The sequence below is a fragment of the Hoplias malabaricus genome, chromosome 2, assembly GCF_029633855.1.
Source record: "Hoplias malabaricus isolate fHopMal1 chromosome 2, fHopMal1.hap1, whole genome shotgun sequence".
NCBI classification, from domain to species: domain Eukaryota; kingdom Metazoa; phylum Chordata; class Actinopteri; order Characiformes; family Erythrinidae; genus Hoplias; species Hoplias malabaricus.
The window spans coordinates 55,813,653-55,826,526 of NC_089801.1; the positions used below are offsets into that span (position 1 = coordinate 55,813,653).

The following is a 12,874-nucleotide window of genomic DNA, read 5'->3' on the forward strand; positions in this document are numbered from 1 at the left end:
CTTTCAGTGCAAGAGATACTCTCGGAAGAGCTGGGTCTTCAAGGATTTCTTGAATGCGGAGAGGGTTTCTGTTGCTCTGATAGTGCTTGGAAGCTCGTTCCACCAGCGTGGTACCAGAGATGAGAATAGCCTCGACTGACCTGTACGGGGGGTTGGTCGTGTTAGTTGGCGCTCCTTTGAGGAATGGAGAGGGCGAGTGCTAAGGTATGGTTTTAAGAGTCTATTGAGTTAGATGGGAGCAGAGCCAGTGAATACTCTAAAGGCCATCATTAGTGATTTAAATTTGATGCGAGCAGCTAAGGGTAGCCAATGCAGCTCAACTAATAGGGGCGTGACATGTGCTCTTTTTGGCTGGTTGAAAACCAGGCGTGCTGCAGCATTCTGGATCATCTGTAGCGGTCTCACAGCACAGGCCCGAAGACCTGTCAGATTACCTGGGAGATTACTAACGTCTAAACAAGGAGCTGTGTTGCATGTTGAGTTAGGTATGTTGAATAGAGAGAAGCGGCACGATCGAGCTACAGCGGTAACGTGATCTGCGAAGGTCAGCTGGTCATCAACTATGACACCCAGGTTTCTTACAGTCTTGGTGGGAGCCACTGATAGGGACTCTAGCTTGATGTTGTGGAGAATAGCTTGCTTGGCTGGGAGGACCAGCAGTTCAGTTTTGGAGGTGATGTTCCTTCATCCATGTAGATATGTCAGGAGACAGTCAGAGATTCGAGTTGCCACTGAAGTGTCACCTGGAGGAAAGGATAAATACTGAAAACAAAATGCATCGGAGGCTGTGTTACATTTATTGTACTACAGAGGGCTGTTATAGCGGGACATATATTGTCATTTTTTTAATCTTAACGTTGCAATGTACTTGTAAATATCATTAAGTCATATGAAGGAGCTGTGTGACTGTGACACTACATGCTGCACCACTGTGCCCCCCAATTAGTGATGAACAATTTACACTTTATTACTGATTAAATACTGATTATTCATAATGAATTTGTAATGCTATGTCCAATAAACTAAATGAACTGAACAATTTACGCTTAATGTTAAAAAAGTAATTTAAGACTATTCTTCTGCCAGACAAATGAGGAATGCCATGACGTTTGAGTGCAGTAGGCTAAACATTTCTTGTTCTCCACATTCTCTTTTTTCTTATGATCTTTTTTCCTGATCTTTCTGTGCTGTTTTTTTTTAAGATAATTGAACTATGACAGGGTAAGGAAATGGAAACCAAGATGAGAGCAATCATCCTTTCTGCTCTCTGGGCAGGTCAGATACATCAATAAAACATTATACTTCATTTATTTTTCAATGTTTAATATTTTATTAATACAATTTTAGCATTTATGTTATTGTGTATTATATAGCATTTATGCTTCAATTAAACTTATTTACATGTGATCATTTATTGTTGGTCATTTATATTGAATTTGCCATTTACAATTTTACTACACAATCATATTATTCGATTTCATAATTTGTATAACATGATTTACTCTTGATTAACACTTGAATATTTATAATTCTTAATTTTATTTCCTGGTTTCAATTGTCGTATATTATACATTTTGAGCAGATTTCTCTGCTTTAAACATAATGTCACTGATGAACTGTCAACAATAATAATCATATTTGATATTTCCTACCCAGGATGCTGTTTCTCTCTAGTCAGTTCTCAGGTAAGACCATGTTTATGTTCATTATAATCATACACAACATAAGATGTAAAATATCCTATGCCAATCCATTAGAACTTCACATACGGCCCACCCCACTCTACTGGCAGCCACACAATTTCTATTGTTCCAATTCTAGAGCTACACCCTAAGGTTGCGTTTATGATCTGATCAGCAACCAGCCACCCTTAACATCTATGGTTACTCATTGAGCCCATCACATGAGTACCCAAACCACCCACTGCATCAATAGCTCTTCATAGGGGTCATCAGGAAGGCACCTCCCCTCACCAGTGTTTCGCCGAATTAAGTTTTACAGTCCTTCCTTACCCTTAGGCATCAAAAACTGTAAATCCACACTGGCCTCCCTGGTGACTAGGGCTGTACCTAGCCACACTGGCACCATTAATGTATGCTCAGTCCCGCTAGTTCCATGTGATATTTACATGCTACATCGCAAAGCACCAAAGCAGCACCTCTACAGTGCATTTCCCCAAGTAGTCTGTGTTCTCCTTATCCATAACCACTGACTAGACCTTTCAGCTGTTTCTGATAACTCCTTCACAGCAAACTTCTGCCTTTCGAATGCTTCGTCTACTGCATCCTCAAATGGAACTGTTAACTCTATGAAATAAACTATCCATTTACTTTCAGAGTACAGCACCATATCTGGCCTCAGTAAAGTTAACAGCAATTTCCAATCTCGTGCTTCACCCCATCTACCAATATTAATAGCCTGTGCACACTATAGAATATGTTCCCCCATATGCACAAACCTAATCACTTTATTACTACAACCACTCAAATGCATTTACAGTGCCTAGAGAAAGTCTTCATACCCTGTCAAAATCCTTGCCTTTTGTCACTCTCATGCCCTTGTCCTGTCGTGTCTGTTCCCTTCTGTCACTTGCTGTTTGTCGGTCATTTGTATTGTTTCCTTTCCCAAGTCATGTTGTTTTGCTTCCATTGTCTTGTCGCTCAGTCCGGTCTGTCTGTCTCATGTCATTTCGCTCCATAGTCTGGCTCTCCCTCTAGTCTGTCTGTCCTGTATGCCCTGTGTAGCTCCTCGTATTCCAGTTTAGTCTCTGTTAGCTCCATGTATCTGTTTTGTTATTCTTTTTGTAAATAAAGTTTGTGTTTTAGCGTGTGCGTTCGCCTCCATCAGTCCCTTCCGCATTCCTGACAGTCACGTTATACCCTGAAAATGAAAATAAATTATGCCTAACAGTTTCCAGCTGTATTTACACATTATAATCGTCTGCCGTAAAGTGAAAATTACACTTTTAGAAAATCTGATAAATTATTATAATTAAATTACATAAGTAAAATACCTTGTTTGGATAAGTAACTAGACCCTTAGATTGAACATTATAAACTGGCTCAAGTACAACCAATCACCTTCCAGATCACACACCAAGCCAATTGGCCCACACCTGACATCAATTGTACTGGTTTTGCTTACTTTAGAATAAAACCAGCTGTTCCTTGACAAGTCCACTACTAGTAGTGCATGGTAACACCATGTTTGGAAGGTGCTTTCAAAAGAGCTCTGTGATAAAGTTGTGGAAAGGCACAAGTTAGGAGAAGGATACAAAAAGGTTTCAGCAGCTTTAACTATCCCTCTGAGTAACGTTCAGAGCATTATAAAGAAGTGGAAAGTGTATGGCACCACATCACCCTGCCAAGATCAGGCTGTCCCTCCAAACTGGATGACCGGGCCAGGAGGACAATGATCAGGGAAGCTACCAAGAGGCCAATGGCAACTTTTAAGGACCTACAAGGCTGTATGTGTGGCCTTGGCTAGTGCTTAGATTAGTGTGAGCCCGACTACGCCACCTAGGGAGTTTCACCCTAGGAAATAACCCCAAGTACTTTCCCAAAAGCACACAGGTATGTTCCGAAAAAGAGAAGAGACACGAAATGGAGTTCAGCGTACAAAGTCCTTTACTCCCAGTGGTCTTACAATATTTAAAATAATTTTATTAATAAGTTTTAAAAAATAAAACAAAATAATAGTGGGGTTTTACCTATTGACTACTGAAAATAACCCCAACAAGGTTATTAACTAGATTGGCTCACCACAATGATCCCACCATTTGCATACATTTTAACTGAGTTCCAACAGACGTTCTCCTATACAGAGTTCCAATACTAGAGACTATACAACCCACACACACACACAGGTTACCAAAAAGAACCCTCTTGGGGTAGTGACTTCACACACAGCAGATCAAGTGCCCAGGAAAGAAATGTACAAAAAGGATAACTAGTCAACCAAAGGGACACTCATGTACCAGGTTGCTCTGCAAGAACAGGTAAAATACACAATTAGGTAAAACAGGCAGATCACACGCTTAAAAGGACTAATACCCACAGCCCGAACACCATCCAAAATAACAGGGTTAACTTAAAAAGGCAAGAAAAACAAAAGAACTCAACAACAAACATAAGAAAACCCACAAGGGCAAATAATCAAAATAAAAGAAACAACCAGATAAAACAAGATAAAAGTGGTTCGACCCCACAATGTATCCACAGGCAAAACAGCAGGAGACCAGGAGAAGCTCTGCTCCACCTCCACTGGCAACACCCCAGAGCACCTAATAAAAGGAGCATTTTAATCATAAAAAATATAAAACCGTCATAATAGGTGGGATAAAGCTAGCCACGTGCTAAGCACACATACCCTCTGTGCCTCAAGCCCTTAAACCCATCTGTAACTAAAACATTCACCAGCCTAACTAAAAGAATTAAATTTGTACCTTGATGCAGCTTGCCAGCCCACTCTTTCTCAGGCACGCCAACATACACCGAAATACAACATTTTCCTGTTAAATTCCCTCCTATTTAGTCGTTCAACTTCGTTAAAATAGGTGACGGTAGCTCCTAATGTCCACTGTCCAAACAATCATACTCACCAACTGCTTTATATGCACTGTCCCAGATTAAAGCTGCCGCTAACGGCAAGCAACGTGGTGAATCGACAGGGAGAGTGGCACCTGTCTTCTTTCTAGTAAAACCGTCCAAGACGCTGAGCAGCAAGTACCGCGACCCAAAGAATAAAAAGTGGGAGCTTAGCCTACCACATGCTAATTGCGTGTATATATATATATACACTGGAGCTAATGACCAACAGCATGACCCAGGAGAGAAAGGGGAGGGGGGGGGTGTTGAACTACGGTGGCTGCCCAAGCCCAAAAATAACTAATGGGCAGTGACAGCTCTACCTGCTACATATGGTTGGTCAGGCTGTGCAGGTAACAACAATCTCACAAGCTTTATACTGGCCAAGCTTTTTAAGCTGGCCTGTATGGCAGGATGGCAAGAAAGAAGCTTCCAAGTACATCCAAATTATTGAGGAACACATGTGGCCCTCTGTTAGACAGCTGAAACTGGGTAGGAGATTCATCTTCCAGCATGACAACAACCCTAAACACACTACCAAGTGAGCTCTAATGAGCTCCTGGCTACCTACACTGCCACTCGTGGGTTCCAATTCCTTCCTGCTTTTGTGACTGGCACTACTGCTTTAACCACTGCATCCTTTGATCCTGACAAAATCATCTCACGACTCACCTTTGAACAATGAAATTCCTCAACTAAACTTCTAAGTGGTAGCTCCAGTACCCTTCTCCCATAACATGCCACATTACTTAAACACTGTGGCACCCCTAGCCACTTCCTTATAGCTTTGTTCATAACCCTTTCCATCCTCTCTACTTCTGTGATTGAAATGTCATAAACTGTCAACGGCCATCTAATGCGAGGCAGTAAGCCAGACACCACAATTTCAACATCCCCGGCAGATATGATCTATCTATTTAGAATTGGACAAAGACCTATTCATCTTGAACAACTACATTTAGAACAGAAAGGAAAATTGGTCAAGCTCTAGCTCCATTAATATGCAGCAAACGCTTACTCAGATCTTCAGTCTAAATGCTGGAAAAATAAATTCTGCATACACTGAAACATAAGACTGCATATGATTATTTATTGTATGTTTACAATTGCTAATCAAAGTATCTCCATTTTTATGTTGATTGTATTTCAGTGCAATTCAACCGAAATAAACAGTAAGCTGTCAAATTTGCACATTACTTTTCAGTTCTTTTTCATAAGATTTTATGCTACTTTGCTCAAAAATACAAACAAAATATTATTTATATTATATTATAATATTAATATTATTTACACCTCCTCTAGCAACAACAGTGCCATGCAGCGTGAACAATGGGTGAGTCTTTTTAACTCCACAAATTTTTCTTTTATACAATTTCCTCATTTATTTTTGAAAACCTAATTTTCTTTCTAATTTAAACAGAACCATTTTCAATCCCACTAACTACAGCACTATAAATACCACATACATCAAATCCACCCCATCAATCCCATTACCGTTAACTCCACCTCCAATTCCAACACCATAAATCCCACCCTCATCAACTCCACCAGCTCCATCAGCTCCACAATCTCATCTCATCCACAAGCATCTATCCCATCACCATAAAGTCCTCCACAATCAGTTCTACCATCATCAACTCCACCCTCTTCAACCCCACCATTAACTCTAATTTAAACAGCTCCACAGTCAATCTCACTACCAACCTGCCCACCAAGTCCACCCTTACCAGTCCCATCTACATCCAGTCCATCCCCATCAATCCCACCAACGTTAACTCCTCCACCATCAGTTCCACCACCATCAATTTCAAAACCATGCATTCCACTCTTATCAACCCTATCACTTTTTAAGACCACCATAAATGGCTCCACTATCAGCTTAAATGTCAATCACTCCACCAATCCCACCACCATTAACTCCATCACCAACTCTACCATAATCAGCTCCAAAGTCAACCTCAACATCAATTCCTCTACCAATTCCAACGCTATCAGTCCCAACTACACCCAGTCTATCCCTATCAATCCCACCACAATTAACTCCTCCACCACCAATTCCACCCATGTCAACTCCAACACCATTAATCCAACCTTAAACACCTCCTCCCACATTGTCTCCAACATCAGCTCTATTTCAGTCAGCTCCCCAGTCAGTCTGACTTTCAATTTCTCCATGAATTTAACTTCAAGCAGGCCTACCCACACCAAGTCCATCCCCATCAATCCCAACAAAAATTAATGCCTCCAGCATCAATTCCACCCATGTCAGCCTCATTATCAGTCTCACTACCAACTCCAGTACTATCAATCCCACCAACAATACCTCTTCCACCATTAATCCCACTCTCATCAATTCTACCATAAATCCCACCACCATCAGCTCAGCAGGTGATTCCACTGCCAACTCCACTACTATCAGTACCATCTACACCCAATCCACCCCATCAGTCCCACCATTAATTCCTCCACCATCAATTCCACCCATGTCAGTTACACTGTCAGTCTCACTACCAACTCCATTACTATCAGTCCAACAAACATTCAGTCTACCTCCATCAGTCCCACCAGCAATACCTCTTCCACCATTAATCCCACCCTCATCAACTCTACCATATATCCCACCACCATCACCTCAACAGGCAATTCCACTGCCAACTCCACTACTATCAGTACCACCTACCCCCAAATCACCCCAATCAATCCCACCACCATTAGGTCCTCTACCATCAATTCCACTCTAATCAACTCCACTCCCTTCAATCCCACCAGGAACTCTAACTCAATCAGATCAATCTCACCACAAAGTCCATCCCTATCAGTCCCATCAACAGCCAGTTCATCCCCATCAATCCCTCACCATTAACTTCTCCTTCAATCCGAATACCATAAATCCAACCACCCTTATCAACTCTGCCCCCATAAATCCAACCACCAACTCCACCACTATCAATTCCACTGACATGCAGTCAGCACGCATCAGTTCCATCACAATTAACTCCTCCACAATCAGTTCCAACATCATCTCCACCCCTTCCAACCCCACCATGAACTCTAACTCAAACAGATTCACAGTCAATGTCTCTATAAACCTGTTCTCCAAGTCCACTCTTACCAGTCCCATCCACACCCAGTCCACCCCAATTATTCCACCACCACTAACTCCTCCACCAACAACTCCTCCATTTTCAACTCTATCTCCTTAAGCTACAGAATAAAATCTGAGCACCAGTTTCACCAAGCAGTCCACCAATATCAATTCCACATACATCCCGCCCTCCCCATACTAGCCCATACAATCCCACCTCCATATACTCTTCCACCATCAACTCCAACTCCATCAGCTCCACTGTCAATCTCACCACCATCTTCTCCAGAGCTTTCAATCCCACCTATATCCCATCCACTCCCATCAACCCCACTGCCAATAATTTCTACAACATCATTTTTACCCATGTCAACCCCAACCCCATCATCTTGATCAACACTTCCACTGTCAACCCTAACTCCTTCACCTCTACAGTCAATCCTACCATTAATGTCCCCTCCAACCCAACCCCTCATTATTCCAACATCATCAAATCCACCACTTTCAACTCCACCATTTATTCTACCCCTATCAGCTCCACAGTCAGTCTAACCACCAACTTCCCCACACACATTAGTTCCACCACCACTTACTGCTCCACTATCAACTGCAACACCCATAATCCCACCCAAAACAAAATAACTAATATCAACTCTTCCACCATCAGTCCTGTCACCATGAACGTTTATGCCATCAACTCTTCTACCATCAATCCCAGCACTATCAATTACACCCATGTTAACTGCAGTACTTGGACTGTGACCTACGCTATCTCACGGGTAAGAACAATGACTTTCTGTGTGTGTTTGTTTGTGTTTGTGTTAGTCTCTTACTAACAACACTATTGCAATATGAATTGTAGCAGTGATATTTAATATGGGTTTTATACATATCTTTAAAATTGCTCAAACATCCTCCTCTAGTGGTGGATTACAAGCAATGCGATGTGCAATTTTGTGGGAAGACACATTTTCCTCTAGGATCTTTCTATTATGCTATAAAAATAAGAGGTTTCTATTTAGTCATAGTCCAAAATCATGTAATTTCCAGAGGATATTACTGGGAGCCATAGGATATCACTATCACTAGGAGGTGCCATAGGATATACAGGGGCATCCAAACAATCATCTATAATACCATAGCAAATACCAGTGATGTCACACCAGCCACACAGTAATAATATAAAAACATATAAGATTCCATAATCTTTGCCTACGTACTTGAATGATTGGAAATGTTTCAGAAAATATAAATATAATGCCAAAGTTGTTGAACACTGACACTCACAGGCAGCACATTTCAGACCCTCTCTCTCTTTCTCTCATACACATTCTCTCTCTTTCTCTCTCTCACTTAAACACACTCACTCACTTATGCATGCACACACACACAGACATAACGTATCAAAAAGTGGTTACAGAGTACATAAAATGCACCCAAACACATACATACACATACATTTTAACCATACATATCACACATCAAATATATCACATTAATCAACATATATCAAACTCACTACATATATCAAACACATGGAGTGTATGCCTGCTTCCTTGCCATTCAGACACTTCGCTGCTTAGCTCTGCTATCTTTTATTTGTTTCCTTTTTTTCAAAACCTCTTTGTTTTTCTGTACTAGACTATCTGAGTTTTTAAATATACACAAGCCAGCAGTACTATGAAGCCATAACTGGACATTTTCTGCTTTTGATGCTTTTTAAAGTAGTGCTCTTAGAACCAGGACTGTTCTAACAACAAGGACAATTTCAACAGGCTACAGCAGAAGAAACTTGTGAAATGCCTCATCATTTTTTTCAACACATGTGCTGTCAGAATTGTTATGGACTTCTACAGTGAATGATAGCTTTGAAAAGGGATTTTCAGAGCCTGCTATCAAAGTTTAAGGACTGGCATTTTGGCGCTGTGCAAGGAGAAACAGTGAGTAGGAGTATGGGCAGCAGACATCGTGTTGAGGACTTAACAGGGCAACAGACAGTGGAGGCAGTGGATAAAGAACCACACCAGAGGATCGTGTGGATGGCAACACTTCCGTGAGTACAGCTAGAGACGGACATTGGGTGCTTTGTATAGCGCTGTAGTCTCGTCTTCTACTCCTGGTACCACAGCCGGTCCAGGATATTCAGCTACTAAACCTAACACTGCTGCTCAGAGACCACAGCCCAGAACAAGACCAGAATATCGGTCTTACTCACTTCTGCTGAAAAACAGATTTGAACCACTTCATGCCCTTCATGAGAATCACAAATGCAGTGAACACAACACAGTGCCAGAAATGTCAGCCAGTCACAACATCTTAAGAAACTTACAGCACAGCCTGATCTTTGGAGATGACACTGTTAATAGGGTAACAAATCCAAAGCTCGCAATGCGAGCTGAACATCAGAGTACATGAACTTTAATGCAAAGCTTCCAGCTGTACTGGCTGAGTACACGATTGTGAAGTAGATTATTGCACATGTAGGAAAGAATGATAAGCAGGAGTCTGAAGTGTTAGAAAGAGACTTTAATTGCCTCTTTAACACACTCAGCAACTCAACATACAATCTTTCATCAGTGGACTTTTACTTGCTGGAAGTACCAATATGTTCTCAAGGTTACTGGGATTAAACACTTGGCTACAGAAAAGCTGCAGGTCAAATGAACTAAATTTCATTGAAAACTTTAACTTGCTTTTTGGAAAGAGAGAATTTTTTAGGAGAGATGGACTGCACACAAACAAGAGGAGTGTTGAATTTCTGACAGACAACCTCATTTTCTCAGTATGCAGTTTATCCACTTCTCTTGGTGGTGGCACACCAGCACAAACATCCAGGAACTCTACTATACAAGCTAATGACTCCATTTCAGAGCCTGAACATCCTTCCTCCACTGAGGGTGACTTGAGGGAGCAGCACACACTGGACATGGGTATAAATGATCAATTCTATCAGCTGCCAGAGACACCAAAACCCCAAGAGGGATCCTCCATGCCCTCTATCCCCCCCACAACATCACCCCACCTGAACCTCCCAGTAGTTATGGAGAAGCTGGTATTGGCTGGGACAAGGCTGTCAGCCAGCCCTCAGGTGCAGAGAAGGACCACCCGAGCTTCTACTCCACCCTCATCTACTGCCACATCCCCACTGCAGTCCCCCAGATTGTCCCCTAAGAAAAATCACGCTCCTTCACCACATGGAGCACCACAAAGAAAGAGACAAACTCCTTGACCCCCAGAAAGGCAGCTTCGCTCACAGCCCCATCACCAGCAGTACACAGCTTTATCAGCTGATAGGGGTGGGGGAAAGTGATGTTTTTCAGGTCCTGGCTGGTGTAGTGAGGTTTTCAAATCAAGCTTGGACCCTGGGTGCCTGTAATCTCTTCCATTCCAGTACTTATCAGAGAGAGAAAGATCAGGGAGTTCAGGTCAGATTCTGTGAATGTGGTCAATCTACAACATATAAAATGTGTGCCAGAGATTCTGTGGTAAAGTGCATGATTTACAAATTTAAATATCAGATCTCACAAACAAATCACACTTAATTAATGATTTTATTACAGCACATGGACTTGATTTTATACTTTTAACTGAGACTTGCCTAAATGAATGTAGTGCTGTAACTGTCTTAATGACGTCGGCTCCTCCAAACTTTTTTTGAATCGTTAAACTAATTTTTTAAATGTATGTTATGTCAGTAGAAAAGGTGGAGGTCTAGCTGCTCTGTTCCATGGTTCTTTTCAGTGCAAGCAGTTATCATTTGGTGACTTCACAACATTTGAGTACATCTGTGCAGTTCTGAAAGGGACACCACAGATATCACTAGTAACTGTCTACAGGCCTCCGAAGTACAGTGCTTCTTTTATTGATGAATTTGCTGAGATGCTGTCTTTTTCTACTGACTTTGACTATTTTGTTATTGCTGGTGACTTTAACATACATATACAATCCCATGACCATGACCTTGCTACAGAACTACACGTCATATTCGACTCTTTGGTCTTTCACAGCATGTTACAGGGAAATACACATTGTCATGGTCACACGCTGGATGTCGTTATATCAAAGAGTCTCAACATATTGGCCACTGTGAATGATGTTGTGTTCTTCCACTGTGTGTTCTTTGATATGTGGGCCTCACCAGTCATCACGGCCAGAAGGGTTTGTGTAAAGAAAAGGATTATAAAAGACTACACAGCTACACTTTTCATGAGATAAATGTGCACTAGACCATGTGAACAATCCGACTCTGTTGATGATCTGCTGAATAGTTTTAATTCAAGAATCGTCAGTGTTATGGATGTGATTGTGCCAGTTAGAGTGAAGGCTATGTCTTGCGAACAGAAAGCACTGTGGAGAAATGCTTCTGCTCTTCAAATCCAAAAGAGGGAATGTCCCAAGGCCAATTTGCAGATGGCATAAAACAAGTCTTCATATTCACAAAGAATTCTATAAAGATAGGCTATATGAATACAACGCGACAATATGCAAAACACGACAATCCTATTTTTCTAGCATCATCAACAACAACATTAACAACAGTAAAATCCTCTTCATTATGGTCAACAGTCTTACAAAGTCACCCACACAAATGGCCTCTAAATTAGTATCAACTGAGAGATGTAATGAGTTTGCATTCTATTTTAACACTAAAATCCAGAATATCAGATGAGTGATTAGTACATCCATATCCAACAATGAGTCTGTACCCTCTTCATCACCTCATAAAGACTCCTTAGTTAAAATGTCAGAGTTCAGTTTTTACTAACTATGAAATTTAATTTGACAAAGTTAGCCATCTCAAACTATCCAATTGCAGTCTCCACACACTACCAACCAAATTTTTAAAGAGTGTGTTTCACACTATAGCACCAGGTATACTTCAGATTGTAAACACCACCCTTATGTTGGGGTGTTTCCAAACTAACTTAAAACTGCAGTTATAAAGCGTCTTCTAAAAAAGAAAAATTTAGAAACGTCTCAGATGAGTAACTGCACTCTAAAAAGAAAATAGTTGATCCAACTTAATTGAATTGCTTCAATTTGTAACAAGTAATTCAATTAAGTTTATCCAATTTAATTTTTTAATGTGAACCTTAAAAAACTTAAAAATTAAGTTGGATAAACTTAATTGAATTACTTGTTACCAATTGAAGCAATTTTCCTTTTACAGTGTACAGACCAGTTTTTAATTTACAGTTCATTG

General features: G+C 41.0%; 1 protein-coding gene across 1 annotated transcript; it reads left to right on the plus strand.

Annotated features, from left to right (window-relative positions):
• Window positions 1-4,918: 4,918 nt before the first annotated feature.
• Window positions 4,919-10,842, plus strand: LOC136677049 (uncharacterized). The gene is made up of 7 exons (XM_066654416.1): window positions 4,919-4,939; window positions 6,138-6,356; window positions 6,439-6,735; window positions 7,006-7,255; window positions 7,356-7,716; window positions 7,874-8,418; window positions 10,625-10,842. The coding sequence occupies exons 1-7, from the start codon at window positions 4,919-4,921 to the stop codon at window positions 10,840-10,842; spliced, it is 1,911 nt and encodes a 636-aa protein (XP_066510513.1).
• The last annotated feature ends 2,032 nt before the right edge of the window (window positions 10,843-12,874 follow it).